The sequence below is a fragment of the Hyperoodon ampullatus genome (genome assembly GCF_949752795.1).
Source record: "Hyperoodon ampullatus genome assembly, chromosome: 10".
Taxonomy (NCBI): Eukaryota; Metazoa; Chordata; class Mammalia; order Artiodactyla; family Ziphiidae; genus Hyperoodon; species Hyperoodon ampullatus.
The window spans coordinates 64,487,694-64,505,188 of record NC_136923.1 but is presented as its reverse complement, the minus strand read 5'-3'; the positions used below and the strand labels follow the sequence as shown (position 1 = coordinate 64,505,188).

The following is a 17,495-nucleotide window of genomic DNA, read 5'->3' as shown; positions in this document are numbered from 1 at the left end:
TAGTTACATAAAAACCATGTATATGCAGAAATACCTATGTAAAGGAATTATTTTAAAATGAATTGTTTTAGAATAATTCTAAACTAGCATCTTGAGGGGTTTCAGTACACAGATAATTTTGATGAATGAAAGCAATAACTTCTGAGAAAAGTGCATAGATAGAAGGAAGGTTATGACTTTGTTGCCTTTCATCAAAAGTAAGAAATTAAGAACAAGACTATATCAGGTCTCCAACAACAACAAAATATCTGTACCAGAATATCACTGACTCCAATTTTCTTGTGATCTCAACACACATATTATCATGGTAGCATGATCAAAATGCTCACATAGTAGTTTTCTGCTACTGGTTGATTAGTTTCCCTAGTCTATTATTCTATGAGGACAGTATGATGACTCTTGGTTTTTGTTCATTGTTGCAATTTCTACTGCTTAGTCCTGTGCCTGTCACCTAGTAGGTGGTCAACAAATGTGTGTTGGGGAAAGGAACAAACTGATTAACAACAACCATGCTAGGGAATTATGTAAACAAATAGAAGGTTCAATCACAAAAGGTATATATATACATATATATATGTATATATATATAAAACAAGGTGAATTCCACGTCTACTAAGATAAGATTAGGATCATAATGTTCAAGAAAATTGTAAGCATAAAAATGTGCTATGTAGCTTTTTGATAGTTTATAATGTAGATTCATGTTAGTCTCAATTAGTTTAAAAACCAAAGATTTAATTTATTCCAATACATCAGATTAACATGGATGAATTTCCAATTAATATTTCTATGATCAGTTTTTCTGATTTCCTGAGTTTAGTTACATTCACTTCAAAAATATATTTTAAGCCATGATGATATGGCTCTTGTCCTCAAGGAGTTTCACTTGGCAAATTTCTTAATGAAAAATTCAGAAGTATATAGAACAGGAAAGGAACAAGGAACTAGAGAAGTCTTTGAAGTTGGTAAGACAATGAAACAATGCCAAAACTGGACAAAAACTGTAACTGGAATGATGACACAGTTGAATTTGTTGGAATACACAGATATATTCATCACATTTGGCCTTGATTTTTAGTTACATTAAGTTTCCAAGACTAGTTTAAGATTCAAACAGAAAGCGCTATGTAAATTCTTGGCAATACCATGTATCCCTTGACTATTAATCAATATTCTCTTTGAAACAGGTGTAGCAGCTGACCGCATAGCGATTCAGTCCAAAGGTCGATACACAGCCAACTTATCCCCTCAGAATTTGATCTCTTGCTGTGCCAAGAACCGCCATGGATGCAACAGTGGAAACATCGATAGGGCTTGGTGGTACCTGAGAAAACGTGGGTAAATAGCTGCCCAACACACGTCTCTAGGATTCTTAAGTGTGTGGCTTAGGTTAGAATAAGAAAACATATATATTAAGAGTTTTCCAAAAAATTTACAAATATATATGCTACATCTATATAAACACATGGATTATATTTAAATATATACTATATTTGGTATCTATTGAGATTATAAGGTATTGGAAACAATTGTTTGAAGAATGTATATATTTCTAGCTAAATTAATGAAGAGTCAAGTAAGCATTGTCTTCTTGTGGCTCTGACCCAGATGGTTCTACTGAGTCACCACGGAGAGGGGAGAGTAGTTGATATTGTTGATACCTCTCTTGAGAACTTTAGTTCCCCAGGTAGATGAATGGATAATCCCAGGTAAAAATTAGGTTAAGAATCAGAGGAATAACATAAAAACGTCCTATATAGTTGCCACAAGTCATGAACATCATTGTCACCATCCATCCCATCTGATGAGAAGAGGCAGGTTGCATTTCTTTATGCTCATGTAATCTGATACCCACACAGCATCCTCGTGTCACCTATAAGAACTAATCTACTTAAAAGCTGTGTTATCTGTCTAAGGAAACTGCAGCTGATAACTAGTAGTAGACATATGTGCTGCCCCTGTGTTCTTTCCTCCTCCACTGAGTGATCTGGGTCTGCTACAGAGAAGTTAGGTGCTATGAGAGAGTGGGTTTTAGGAATTTTATATAAAGTTCTTAAAATTTTTTTTCTTATGTTTTGCCTAATAAGATGGTGCTTAGAATGGACAACTTGGGCTAATACCTTCCTGGTGTAGTAGTGCTTGGTTGGCCTCTATTTTGTACTATAATAAAAATTAAAGCCTTTTAGGAGCTTAAAAATATAACTTAACATGAGAGTCAATGAAATCTTATTGTATTAGTCTGCTCAGGTTAACATAACAAAATGTCATAGACTGTGTGACCTGAACAACAGGCATTTGTTTCCCACAGTTCTGGAGACTGAGAAGTCCAAGACTGGGGTGTTAGTCAGTTCAGTTCCTGTTGAGAACTCTCCTCCTGGCTTGTCTTCTCGTTGTGTCCTCACCTGGCAGAGAGAGAGCTCTAGTGTCTTTTCCTGTTATAAGGGCACTGTCTTTTCCTGTTATAAGGGCACAGATCCCAGCATGAGGGCCCCACCCTCATGACTTCATTTAAAGCCAATTTTCTCCCTAAGACCCCCTCTCCTGATACCATCACATGGCTTAGGGCTTCAACACATGAATTTGGGCTGACACACTTCAATCCATAGTCCTTATTATCCCCAAGTTGAAACCTTTTTTAGAAATGACTTTGTTTTCATCATGCTCCTTTGCTCAGATTCTCTTACTTTGTTGAACACTATTGAATTCTCTTGAGGCAATTCTACCAGATAATTCCATGGCCAGCTCAACATTGACTATCCATAAAATCAATTCCGTTGTTTTATTTTCCTTACTACCTGCTTCTATATTCAATGAATTATGTTAGATTTGGATCCAAATAATTTGTACTTTTCAATGTTCAATTTCAAAATCAGAAATCAAAATTATTTTATTGTTTGTATAATGTATATATCTGATAACTTTCTACCTTATTAACTTTAATATTATATTAGTATATACAATTCCTTCCAAAGTATCATGAACTACAGACACATAATAATTGAAGTCTTATGAGAAGGTATCTATAACTTAATAAAAATGTAAAAAAAAAACCCTTAATTCTAAAACTTACATAATTTATCAGAATATTCCATCTGAGTATGATAAAGTTCATTCTCTTTCACATTAAATTTGGCTCTTCTACATTATAATTATAGATACAGACTTAAGGAGTCCTTCCCCTATTAATATTACCACAGACTTAATTGATGAACAATTTTCATCTTCAGAAAGTTCTATTCAGTAGATAAATTTATTTATAAGAATGGATTTGAGCAAGATTTTAAAATATTAAAAAATGATATAAATGAACTTATTTATAAAACAGAAACAGACTTAGAGAAGGAACTTATGGTTACCGGGGGAAAGGGGTACAGGGGAGGGATAGATTGGGAGTTTGGGATTGACATGTACACACTGCTATATTTAAAATAAAATGCCTTTCCATGAAAACAAATTATAATGAAGAAATAGGAATGGGGGGAATAGTTAATATGATTGAACGACTATGTTCAATGTCATTAAACTTACATGTACGTAGCCAAAATAATTTACAAATGTTTTATTCAGTAAAATTTCATATAGATAGGTAATTATGGCATTTTCCTAAGTATTAATTTTACGTCTTTGCTTATTACTCACAGACTGGTATCCCATACATGCTATCCACTTTTCAAGGATCAAAATATTACCAATAATGGCTGTGCCATGACAAGTAGGTCTGATGGGCGGGGAAAGCGACATGCCACCAAGCCCTGTCCCAACAGCATCGAGAAATCCAATAGGATCTACCAATGTTCTCCTCCATACAGGGTCTCTTCCAATGTAAGTCTGAATTGCAAGAATTAGAAAGGGTTAACTTTCTCAAAAATGTATGCTACTGTTATTAAAACTATTTAAAAACTAGTATATTCTAAAATAATGCTATGCTTTCAGGTATAATTTTTGATATTCTTAAGATGTCTATTAAAGACCTCCAATTTGGGTATAATTTTTGATCTTTGTAATATTAGCAGTCCAAATGATTGCCTTAAATTCAAAAATGCCCATGGAAATAGAGTTTTATAATTATATATATATATATAAATACTTGACAGATAAAAGCTACAGCAAAACCCTTTTCACTGACTTTTTTGTGATAGTAGCTCATTTTATCAATCCTTTGCCTTACTCCACAGAATAATTGAAATGGACACAGTCATAATGGATAAAAGATTCTCTTGGATTTCAGTTTGTCATGTTAAAAGCCTAGGAAAATTGTACTCCATTGTATCAGTGTCACCCAGACATTCTCATTTTCAGAATATTTGAAACTTCAATGGCTTCCAGATACCTATAGAATACAGTTTGGCATTCTTACCATGACATACAGGGCTTCATGATTTGGTTCTGACCTACTGCTTTCACAGATTCATTTCCGACCATGTTCTAACCCGACCCCCCACCTGCCCATAATGCTCCTGATAAGTTGACCTGCTGTCTGCTTCCCAGATGCACCATGACCATCATGCTTCTCTACTTAGCCAGGTGATGATTCCTCTCACCCAAATGGTTATCCCACCTACTTCCATGTCAAGGAAATAGGTCAAAACTTCATCTTCTTTGAGAAGTTTTTTCTTGACTCCTAGGCAGAACAAATATCCCTTTCTTGTTTGCATCCATGGCACTTTGTGCTTGTCTCTGTAATAAAACTTAGTATCTCATTATGCATTTAGTTTTGTTAGTGCCTGTCTATTCCACCAAAATGCAAATATCTTCAGGATAGATGCAAGGTCAGTATTTGTTTCTGTCCTAGTTTCTTGTCTTTACTCTGATCAATATATTCACATTTATATGAATAAATGAATGAATGACCTGCCTCTTTCCTAAGGGTTGCATTACACAGGGGACAACAACAGAGAAATATTTGTATGCTAAAACTGAGGAACCTCACTAAACAATCTTCTGGGGTCGCTTTTGTGATCCTAAGAATGGGGATGATACTAATCTCTACTGATAAAACAGAGTTTTAACTGAATTATTTTTCCTTTGTGACCATAAAAATCTTTGTATTTTTCTTCATTCCAAAATTATTGTCAGTGGTAAGAGTCAATGAAATGTGTGTGTGTCTTGTCTTTAGCGACTTCATCAATGTGGCAATTCACATGTGAGTATTTCAAAAGATGATTAAGAGTAAATTGCAAGTGGTCAAGGCACACTGGCTTGCATAATTCCTAAATTGATTGTACAGCACCTAACATTACACACCAAACAATAGGTTTAGTGTGCTCTAATAACAGAAATGGAGCTCACTGATATTTTTCCTTCCAGGAAACTGAGATAATGAAAGAAATCATGCAAAATGGACCAGTTCAAGGTAAGCTTGGATGAAATATGATTGTGTCTTATTTATTCCTCTAATAAACAACATTATTACATTTTAGCTCCAGTATAAACAGCTTAATAAATGATAGAAATTTTTTACTTTTAGATTTTTCTTAAGGATTCAGTGGTTGTAAGACCAAGGTAATTATAAGAGATACACTCACCTAATAACCTAATTAGCTGACCTTTTATTTGAAGAAGATAGACTCATTCATACACTGAATTCTTAAACAAATGTTAATGACACATTGGATGAAAGTCTGCTAAGTGTATCCAAAGTGATCATGGATCCAAAAGACATTTGAACAGGAAATACTAACTGATAAAGTTCATTTAATTGTTTACTTATATTTAGGACTCATACATAGTGTTAGAAATTTTCTCACTTCTGTTTAAATGGATTAGGTAATGGATTGAAAAAAAAATCAAGGTTTAACAGTAGAAACAAAGTGGACACTTTACTTTTTCTATAAACTCAAAATAAATCAAATAAGCCAGTATAATTTTTGTGTTTTATAACATGCATTCCATTTTGATCAATTTTGTAAATGTGTTATGTATAGTAAACTAACAGTAAATAAGAAAATAATATACTGACTTTCTGTCCATTGATTTTGATATGAAGATATTATTTCTGATACATAGTTCCTCTGCTTACCTATTTGATTTGATTATGCACCAAAGGCATGAATAAAAATAGGTTCACAGTGTATATTTTCTATGCTAAACATTGCCGTGAAATGCTTGGAAAAACAAAACCAGTGAGGCCTAAAATAGAAATTAAGGGTGTGAATACTGAAAGGCCCATAATATAGTCTCAATGCAGTGGAATTGATAAATAAATAAATTAAAGAATTTGGTTAAACATAACAAAATTAAATTGAAAACATCTGATATATACCCAAGGAACTATTGGCCAGAGTGTATTTTTGTTTTTCTGAATGCTGGCCTAATTAGTATTGGTTCAACATTTGCAGGAACCACAGATTTTAAAACTATGCTGGAAGGATTTTTATTGATCTTTATCATCACTTAACATTTATTGGGAAACCAAAGCTTACTCTAATCATGCCCTGAATTTAACTTTTAAAATCCTGGGACAATACACAAAAACTGAAACAAAGAGAAATTTTTTTCCTCCTTACAGTTGTGTAATTTTTGAAGGCTGGTAAAATAGCAGGGGAATTCATGTGTAATTTAAATATATGCTTCGTTAAGTAGAGTTTGTGTGACAAATTTAAAGGAACACAGGCATTTGAAGTCAAGGCTGAATTTGAAATTCCAGTTTTGACGTTTGCAACTTAAATGACTTTGGTCAAGTTATTTAAACCTCTCTGAATCTACAATCATTATATTACTGTTTCAAGTTTCTCTCTCTCTCTTTCTTTTAATCAGTCAAAAGAAACTTGCATCGTAATGGTTTAAAATTGAGAACACCTTAGGTTTTTTTTATGGTCAAATATATAAATGTTCATGAATTTTACATAATGAATCAAAAATAAAGAAATAAAATTTGTAAATAATAATGTTGAAATTCAAATTATTCAACATCTATGTAAGAAATGTTTGTTGAGAACCTTCCTCCTGCCAGCCTGAGCCAGAAGCATGAGATAGAGCTCACCATCCTACCCTCACGTGTGTCATAATTCTGTGTAATAAGTTTGCTGCTATTCTCCAGAAGTATAATTGCACTACAGTAGTTTATGTACTTATATGTTGATGGGTTCATCAAGTCTATTTTGGTGTCAGAAACTCAAGGAAGGATCCATCTTCAAGTTAAGAGTCATGGTGTCTCACTCATGTTTTTTTCATTGACAGTGGTATTTTTCTGCATTGAAGAGTATATTTTATTCACAGTGCTTAGAATTGAGAAAAGCTAATCGAGTCAATGATTCTATGGAAGAGAAAACCACTAGCAATATTTCACACTTTCATAACTGCAGGTTACCTCATCTTGCTGTCAATGCAACATGGTTGTCTACATATTGTTGCCTGGGCAAATGTACAGGGCTTTCTCCTGCTTGGTACAAGATAATGTAGAAGGCAATAGAATTCTGAATAAATAATACCATGTGCCTTCTTCTGAAATCTATAGAATTAAAAATAAGTTTATGTGTTGGAAAGAGAACAAAAGAAAAGATCTGCATAGCATACAGTTATATAAATTCTTGAAATCATATGGGAAGGTGTTTTAAAGTAAATAAAGAAGAGTTAACCTCTTTTGAGAATATTTAGACAGCAACAGAAAAGGCATGAAACATTAAAAAATGAAATAAAAAGTGGAATCAAAGTAATATTTGACTTTGGAAGAGAAGCCTCATTTTAGGATCTATCAAAAATTGTTTCTTATTTTATTTAAAAGGCGCATCAAACTAAGACAAGCATTGTGCACAGTTGTCAAGGTATACTTAACTAGCCCAACTAAAAATATTTTCAATTCAAGTCTTCGAAAGGAGAAGTTTAAAGTGTTCACCCTGAATTGCCCAAGACCTTCAAGAAAACAGCACACAATACAGAAAAGAAATAATCTAGGTGAGGGTAGGAAGGAGAGCTTTATAAAGTATAAGCTCTTCCTTTCTAAACAATACAATATTGGCTTTGTTCTTCAGAGCTGGAGGGATGCAATCTTCTCAGAGTATTCTTTTGCCAAGGGTTTGCTTTTTATTCAAACTCACCAAGGAAAGTTTTGTATTGACTTCCAAGGATGAAGGACAATTACTTTAAACCTTGTTTGCTAGGTTCACCCTTTGCTGTTAGCTTAATTGGAATTTAAAGAGACTTATGGAGAAGCCCAAGAAACCCAAGAAATAGTGATCATCAATCAAGTGTAGTGGGCTTCCTGCAAGGTCTCAGTTCCTGGTAATTGTGCTTCTGTCAATTAAAAATAGATTATGGGTGGTTCAAGATGGCAAAGTAGAAGGACGTGCTCTCACTCCCTCTTGTGAGAACACCAGAATCACAACTAACTGCTGAACAATCATCAACAGGAAGACACTGGAACTCACCAAAAAAGATACCCCACATCCAACGACAAAGAAGAAGACACAATGAGATGATAGGAGGGGCACAATCACAATAAAATCAAATCCCATAACTGCTGGGTGGGTGACTCACAAAGTGGAGAACATTTATACTACAGAAGTGAACCCACTGGAGTGAAGGTTCTGAGCCCCACATCAGGCTTCCCAACCTGGGGGTCCAGAAACAGGAGGAGGAATTCCTAGAGAATCAGACTTTGAAGCCTAGTGGGATTTGATTGCAGGACTTTGACAGGACTGGGGGAAACAGAGACTCTACTCTTGGAGGGCACACATAAAGTAGTATGTGCATTGGGACCAAGGGGAAGAGGCAGTGTCCCCAGGGGAGACTGAACCAGAACTACCTGCTAGTGTTGGAGGGTCTCCTGCAGAGGCGGGGGTGGCTCTGTCTCAACGTGAGGGCAAGGACAATGGCAGCAGAGGTTCTGGGAGGTAGTCCTCGGCATGAGCCCTCACAGAGTCTGCCATTAGCACCACAAAAGAGCCCGGGTAGGCTTCAGTATTGGGTTGCCTGAAGCCAAACAACCAACAGGGAGGGAAACCATCCCCACCCATCAGCAGTCAAGTGGATTAAGGTTTTACTAAGCTCTGCCCAACAGAGAAACAGGCAGCTCTACCCACCACCAGTCCCTCCCATCAGGAAACATGCACAAGCCTCTTAGATAACCTCATCCAACAGAGGGCAGACAGCAGAAGCAAGAAAAACTACAATTCTGCAGCCTGTGGAGCAAAAACCACATTCAAAGAAAGATAGACAAGTTGTAAAGGCAGAGAGCTATGTACCAGATGAAGAAACAAGATAAAACTCCAGAAAACAACTAAATGAAGTGGAGAGAAGCAATCTTCCAGAAAAAGCACTCAGAATAATGATAGTGAAGATGATGCAGGACCTCAGAAAAAGAATAGAGGCAAAGATGGAGAAGATGCAAGAAATGTTAAACAAAGATCTAGAAGAATTAAAGAACAAACAAACAAAGATGGACAATACAATAACTGAAATGAAAAATACACTAGAAGGAATCAATGGCAGAATAACTGAGGCAGAAGAACGGATAAGTGACCTGGAAGACAGAATGGTGGAATTCACTGCTGTGGAACAGAATAAAGAAAAAAGAATGAAAAGAAATGAAGACAGCCTAAGAGACCTCTGAGACAACTTTAAACGCAACAACATTGGCATTATAAGGGTCCCAGAAAGAGGAGAGAGAGAAAGCACCCGAGAAAATATTTGAAGAGATTATAGTTTAAAATTTCCCTAACATGGGAAAGAAAAGAGCCACCCAATTCTGGGAAGTGTAACAAAGAAAAAGAGGGAGAGATTTCAAATCAATAAAATTAGAAATGGAAAAGGAGAAGTTACAACAGACACTGCAGAAATACAAAGCATTCTAAGAGACTACTAAAAGCAACTCTATGCCAATAAAATGGACAACCAGGAAGAAATGGACAAATTCTAGAAAGGTATAAACTTCGAAGACTGAATCAGGAAGAAATAGAAAACATGAACAGACCAATCACAAGTAATGAAATTGAAACAATGATTAAAAATCTTCCAACAAACAAAAGTCCAGGACCAGATGACTTCACAGGTGAATTCTATCAAACATTTAGAGAAGAGATAACACCTCCTTAAACTCTTCCAAAAAATTGCAGATTAAGGAACACTCCCAAACTTATTCTATGAGGTTGCCATCACCCTGATACCAAAACCAGACAAAGATACTATAAAAAAAGAAAATTGAAGACCAATGTCACTGATGAATATAGATGCAAAAATCTTCAACAAAATACTTGCAAACAGAATCCAACAACATATTAAAAGGATCATATCATACACCATGATCAAGTGGGATTTATCCCAGGGAGGCAAGGATTCTTCAATATATGCAAATCAATCAATGTGATATGCATATTAACAAACTGAAGAATAAAAACCATATGATCATCTCAGTAGACGCAGAAAAAGCTTTTGACAAAGTTCAACAACATTTATGATAAAAACTCTCTAGAAAGTGGGCATAGAGGACGCCTACCTCAATATAATAAAGTCCATATGAGACTAACTCACAGAAAGCATCATTCTCAATGGTGAAAAATTGAAAGCGTTTCCTCTAAGATCAGTAACAAGACAAGGATGTCCACTGTCACCACTATTATATAACAGATTTGGAAGTCCTAGCCATGGCAGTCAGAGAAGAAAAAGAACTGAAAGGAATACAAATTGGAATAGAAGAAGTAAAGTGTCACCGTTTGCAGATGACATGGTAGTATACATAGAGAGTCCTAAAGATGCCACCAGAAAACTACTAGAGCTAATCAATGAATTTGGTAGTTGCAGGATACAAAATTAATGCATAGAAATCTCTTGCAATCCTATATATTAATGATGAAAAATCTGAAAGAGAAATTAAGGAACACTCCCATTTACCATTGCAACAAAAGAATAAAATACATAGGAATAAACCACCTAGGGAGACAAAATACCTGTATGCAGAAAACTATAAGACACTGCCTAAAGAATTTAAAGATGATACCAGCAGATGGAGAGATATATGATGTTCTTGGTTTGGAAGAGTGAATATTGTGAAAATGAATCTACTACCCAAAGCAATCTACAGATTCAATGCAATCCCTATCAAATTACCAATGGCATTTTTTACAGAACTAGAACAGAAAATTTAAAATTTGTACGGAGACACAAAAGACCCCGGATAGCCAATGCAGTCTTCAGGGAAAAAAGCAGAGCTGGAAGAATCAGACTCCCTGACTTCAGACTATAGTACAAAGCTACAGTAATCAAGACAATATGGTACTGGCACAAAAACAGAACATAGATCAATGGAACAGGATAAAAAGACCAGAGATAAACCCATACACCAAGGTCAACTAATCTATTACAAAGGAGGCAAAGATATACAATGGAGAAAGGACAGTCTCTTCAATAAGTGGTGCTGGGAAAACTGGACAGCTACATGTAAAAGAATGAAATTAGAACGCTCCTTAACACCATACACAAAAATAAACTCAAAATGGATTCAAGACCTAAATGTAAGATGAGACACTATAAAACTCTTAGAGGAAAACATAGGAAGAACACTCTTTGACATAAGTCACAGCAAGATATTTTTTGATCCACCTCCTAGAGTAATGGAAATAAAAACAAAAATAAACAAATGGGACCTAATGAAACTTCAAAGATTTTGCACAGCAAAGGAAACCATAAACAAAATGAAAAGACAACCCTCAGAATGGGAGAGAATATTTCCAAATGAATCAATCGACAAAGGATTAATATCCAAAATATATAAACAGCACATGCAGCTCAATATTAAAAAAACAAACAACCTAATCCAAAAATGGGCCGAAGACCTAAAGAGACATTTTATCCAAAGAAGACATACAGATGACCCAGAAGCATATGAAAAGCTGCTCAACATCACTAATTATTAGAGAAATGCAAATCAAAATCACAATGAGGTATCACCTCACACCAGTTAGAAAGGGCATCATCAGAAAATCTGCAAACAACAAATGCTGGAGAGGGTGTGGAGAAAAAGGAACCCTCTTGCACTGTTGGTGGGAATGTAAATTGATACAGCCACTATGGAGAACAGTATGGAGGTTCCTTAAAAAACTAAAAATAGAATTACCATATGACCCAGCACCCAGAGAAAACCATAGTTCAAAAAGACACATGCACCCCAATGTTCATTGCAGCACTATTTACAATAGCCAGGTCATGGAAGCAACCTAAATGCCCATTGACAGATGAATGGATAAAGAAGATGTTGTAAATATATAGAATGGAATATTACTCAGTCATGAAAAGGAACGAAATTGGGTCATTTGTTTAGACGTGGATGGATCTGGAGACTGTCATACAGAATGAAGTATGTCAGAAAGAGAAAAACAAGTATTGCATATTAATGCATATATGTGAAACTTAGAATAATTCTACAGATGAACTGGTTTGCAGGGCAGAAATTGAGACAGAGATGTAGAGAACAAATGTATGGACACCAATGAAGAAAGCAGTAGAGGGTGAGGTGTGTGTGATGAATTGGGCGTTTGGGATTGAGATGTATACACTGATGTGTATAAAATTGATGACTAATAAGAACCTGTTGTATAAAAAAATAAATCAAGTAAAATTCAAAAATTAAAAATAAAATAAAAAATAAAATGTGTGCAAGAGGGAAAAAAATGATGGTGGGGTGAGGAGTCAAGGTGGTGGTGTGGGAAGATGCAGAGTTAGTGTCTCCTCACAACTAGTGTCTCCTCACAACTAGTCTGCCAGTCACTGGTCAGAGACTCTGACCCCCAGGGAGATGGGAGGAACTCCACAATGAACCAGTAGGATGTAGGGGGACCATAGGCGGCGGAGAAGTAGAGGCCAGACAAGATCAGCATACCTGAGGCCAGGGAGATCAGGAGAAGCAGGTGGGAGGGATTCTCCGGGAAGAACGGGAGAGGAGCTGAGGGCGATCACCTGGCCCACTTGGGCAGTGAAGCCTGCTGAGTTCTGAAGCCGCTCCCCACCCCTGCCCATCCAAAGCCCCATCAAGGCCTCTTGGTTCTTGGGGGCTTAGGAGGGAGGCTGGGGAGATCAGGAGAGACAGGTGAGAGAGGGCCTGCAGGAGAAGCAGAGGGCAATTGCCTGGCCCACTCGGGCATGGAGAGCCTGCTGAGCTCCCTGCCCAGTCCCCTGCCCTCGAAACCCCCTTTCCCCCACCCTCCCCCCACCAGATGCATTGGTCCTGGGGGCATAGGAGTGTGGCTGGGGAGATCAGGAGAGGCAGGCAGGAGGGGCCCTCCCAGACCCCAGATCAGAGGAGCAGCAGAGGAGAGGAGGGCATTTGCCCTGCCCTCTTGAGCCCAGGAAGCCTGTTAGCCTCCCAGGTCAGGTCCCCTCCCTCTGAGACTGGGCGGGGTGGCATGCCTGGGCCCATTTTGTTCCTTGAACTTAAGCCCCACCCCCCACAGCCCCTAGGGCCTTTTCCAGCCCTGTGGGTCCTGAGCATTGGCCCCGCCCAATACCCAAACCTCACCCTTGCTTAGGCCACACTCTCCACACCCAAGGCCTTTCTCCCCACACTTGTTTTTGTTTTTCCATTCCCTCCTCCGCTTTTTTACTATTGTGATACTGATGTAACTTCCAGTTATTGATTCATCTATATTTTTATTTTACAGTCTTTCAAACATATCTGTTGTTTCCGAGTGTAATTTTATTTTTTACTTTGTTATTTTCTCTCTCCCTCTCTTTTTTTTTTTTTGCCACACCACACAACTTGCAGGATCTTGATTTGCTAGCCTGTGGTTGGGGAGAAGCTCCTGTGGTGGGAGCTCCAAGTCTGAACCACTGGACTAACTGAGAACCTCCGACCCCAGGGGATATTCATTGGAGAGAGGTCTCACAGAGTACCTCATCTCAGCACCAACACCCAGCTCTACCCAACAGCCTAGAAACTCCAGTGCTGGAAGCTTCAGATCAAACAGCCAGTAAGACAGGAACACAATCCCACTCATTAAAAAAAAAAAAAAAAATTAGACGGCAAAAAAATATGTCACAGATGAAGGAGCAAGGTAAAAATCTATAAGACCATGTAAATGAAGGGAAATAGGCAATTTACCTGAAAAAGAATTCAAAGTAATGATAGTAAAGATGATCCAGAATCTCAGAAATAGAATGGAAGCATGGATTGAGAAAATACAAGAAATGCTTAAAAAAGATCTAGAAGAACTAAAGAACAAACAAACAGAGGTGAACAACGCAATAACTGAAATGAAGACTACACCAGAAAGAATCAATAACAGAATAATGTAGGCAGAAGAACAAATAAGTGAGCTGGAAGACAAAATGGTGGAAATAACTGCCAAGGAGCAGAATAAAGTAAAAAGAATGAAAAGATGGCTTCCCTGTTGGTGCAGAGGTTGAGAGTCTGCCCGCCAATGTGGGGGACATGGGTTTGTGTCCCGGTCCAGGAAGATACCACATGTCACGGAGTGGCTGGGCCTGTGAACCATGGCCACTGAGCCTGCGTGTCCCGAGCCTGTGCTCCGCAATGGGAGAGGCCACAACAGTGAGAGGCCCACATACCGCAAAAAAAAAAAAAAAAAAAAAAAAAGAATGAAAAGAATTGAAGACAAGCTCAGAGACATCTGGGACAACACTAAATGCACCGATATTTGAATTATAGGGGTCGCAGAAGAAGATGAGAAAAAGAAAGTGTCTGAGAAAATATTTGAAGAGATTATACTGGAAAATTTCCTTAACATGAGAAAGGAAATAGTCACCCAAGTCCAGGAAGCACACAGAGTTACATAAAGGATAAACCCTAGGAAAAACACAAAAAGACACACATTAATCAAACTAGCAAAAATTAAATTCCGAGAAAAAATATTAAAAGCAGCAAGGGAAAAACAAAAATTAACATACAAAGGAATCCCCATAAGGATAACAGCTGATTATTCAGTGGAAACTCTGCAGGCCAGAAGGGAGTGGCAATATATACTTAAAGTGATGAAAGAGAAATATATACAACCAAGATTACTCTATCCAGCAAGGATCTCCTTCGGATCCAATAGAGAAGTCAAATCTTTTCAGACAAACAAAAGTTAAGAGAATTCAGCACCACCAAACCAGCTTTACAACAAATAATAAAGAAACTTCTCTAAGTGGGAAACACAAGAGAAGAAAAAGACCCACAAAAACAAATGCCAAACAATTAAGAAAATTGTAATAGGAGCATACATACTGACAATAACCTTGAATGTAAATGAATTAAATGCCCCAACCAAAAGACACAGATTGGCTGAAGGGATACAAAAACAAAACCCATATATATGCTGTCTATAAGAGACCTACTGCAGACCTAGGGACATATACAGACTGAACGTGAAGGGATGGAAAAAGATATTCCATGCAAATGGAAATCAAAAGAAAGCTGGAGTAGCAACACTCATATTAGATAAAATAGACTTTAAAATAAAGACTGTTACAAGAGATAAGGAGGGACACTACATAATGATCATAGGATCAATCCAAGAAGAAGATATAACAACTATAAATATTTATGCACCCAACATAGGAGCACCCCGATACATAAGGCAAATGTTAACAACCATGAAAGAAGAAATTGACAGTAATACAATAATAGTAGGGGACATTAACACCACACTTACACTAATGGACAGATCATCCAAACAGAAAATAAATAAGGAAAAACAAGCTTTAAATGATACAATAGACCAGACAGAACTAATAGATATTTATAGAACATTCCACACAAAAGTGTCAGAATACACTTTCTTCTCAAGTGCACATGGATCATTCTCCAAGATAAATCACATCTTGGGTCAAAAATCAAGCCTCAGAAAATTTAAGAAAATTGAAATCATATCAAGCATCTTTTCTGATCACAACTTTATGAGATTGGAAATCAATTGCAGGAAAAAAACTGTAAAAAACACAAATACATGCAGGCAAAGTAGTGCACTAGTAAATAACCAAGAGATCACCGAAGAAATCAAAGAAGAAAATTTAAAAATACATAGAAACAAATGACAACGAAAACATGATGACCCAAAACCTATGGGATGCAGCAAAAGCAGTTCTATGAGGGAAGTTGACAGCAATTCAATCTCACCTCAAGAAACAAGAAAAATCACAAATAAACAATGTAACCCTATACTTAAAACAACTAGGGAAAGAAGAACAAAGAAAACCCAAAGTCAATAGAAGGAAGAATAAAGATCAGAGCAAAAATAAATGAAATAGAAACAAAGAAAACAATAGCAAAGATCAATAAAACTAAAAGCTGGTTCTTTGAGAAGATAAACGAAATTGATAGACCCTTAGCCAGACCCATTAAGAAAAAAAGGGAGAGGATGCAAATCAGTAAAATTAGAAATGCAAAAGGGGAAATCACTACCGACACTGTAGAAATACAAAGGATTTCAAGAGACTACTATAAACAACTATATGCCAATAAGATGGACAACCATGGAGATATAGACAAGTTCTTAGAAAGGTACAATTTTCCAAGACTGAACCAGGAAGAATTAGAAAATATAAACAGACCAATAACAAGTAATGAAATTGAAATCATAATTAAAAATCTTCCAGCAAACAAAAGTCCAGGACCAGATGGCTTCACAGGCAAATTCTATCAAACATTTAGAGACGAGCTAACAATGACACTTCTCAAACTCTTCCAAAAAATTACAGAGGGAGAAACACTCCCAAATTCATTCAATGAAGCCACCATCACCCTGACACCAAAACCAGAAGAAGATATCACAAAAAAGAAAATTATAGACCAATATCACTGAAGAACATAGATGCAAAAATCCTCAACAAAATACTAGAAAACAGAATCCAACAGCATATTAAAAGGATCATATACCATGTTCAAGTGAGATTTATCCCAGGGATGCAAGGATTCTTCAATATACACAAGTCAATCAATGTGATACACCACATTAACAAATTAAGGGATAAAAACCATATGATCATCCCAATAGATGCAGAAAAAGCTTTTGACAAAATTCAATACTATTTACGATAAAAACTCTCTAGAAAATGAGCATAGAGGGAACCTACCTCAACATAATAAAGGCTATATATGGCAAACCCACAGCGAGCATCATACTCAATGGTGAAAAACTGAAAGTATTTCCACTAGGATCAGGAAAAAGATGAGGATGTCCACTCTCACCACTATTATTCAACATAGTTTTGGAAGTCCTAGCCACGGCAATCAGAGAAGAAAAAGAAATAAAAGGACTAGAAATTGGAAAAGAGGAAGTAAAACTGTTACTATTTGCTGATGGCATGATGCTATACATAGAGAATCCTAAAGATGCCCCCAGAAAACTACTAGAACTAATTAATGAATTTGGTAAGGTTGCAGGATACAAAATTAATGCACAGAAATCTCTGCCATTCCTACACACCAACAATGAAAAATCAGAAAGAGAAATTAAGGAAACACTCCCATTTACCATTGTAACAGAAAGAATAAAATACCTAGGAATAAACCTGCCTAAGGAGGTGAAAGACTTGTACTCAGAAAACTATAAAACACTGATGAAAGA

At 36.6% G+C, this 17,495-nt stretch overlaps 1 protein-coding gene across 1 annotated transcript in view; it reads left to right on the top strand.

Annotated features, from left to right (window-relative positions):
- The window catches only part of TINAG (tubulointerstitial nephritis antigen), a gene marked incomplete at both ends in the record, with an annotated part of 99,877 nt that overhangs the window by 43,121 nt on the left and 39,261 nt on the right, over positions 1-17,495 (top strand). The window contains 3 exons of the mRNA XM_079713554.1: positions 1,188-1,338; positions 3,642-3,822; positions 5,308-5,353. Coding sequence (XP_079569680.1) covers positions 1,188-1,338; positions 3,642-3,822; positions 5,308-5,353 — 378 coding nt within the window. The remainder of the gene's footprint in view (positions 1-1,187; positions 1,339-3,641; positions 3,823-5,307; positions 5,354-17,495) is intronic.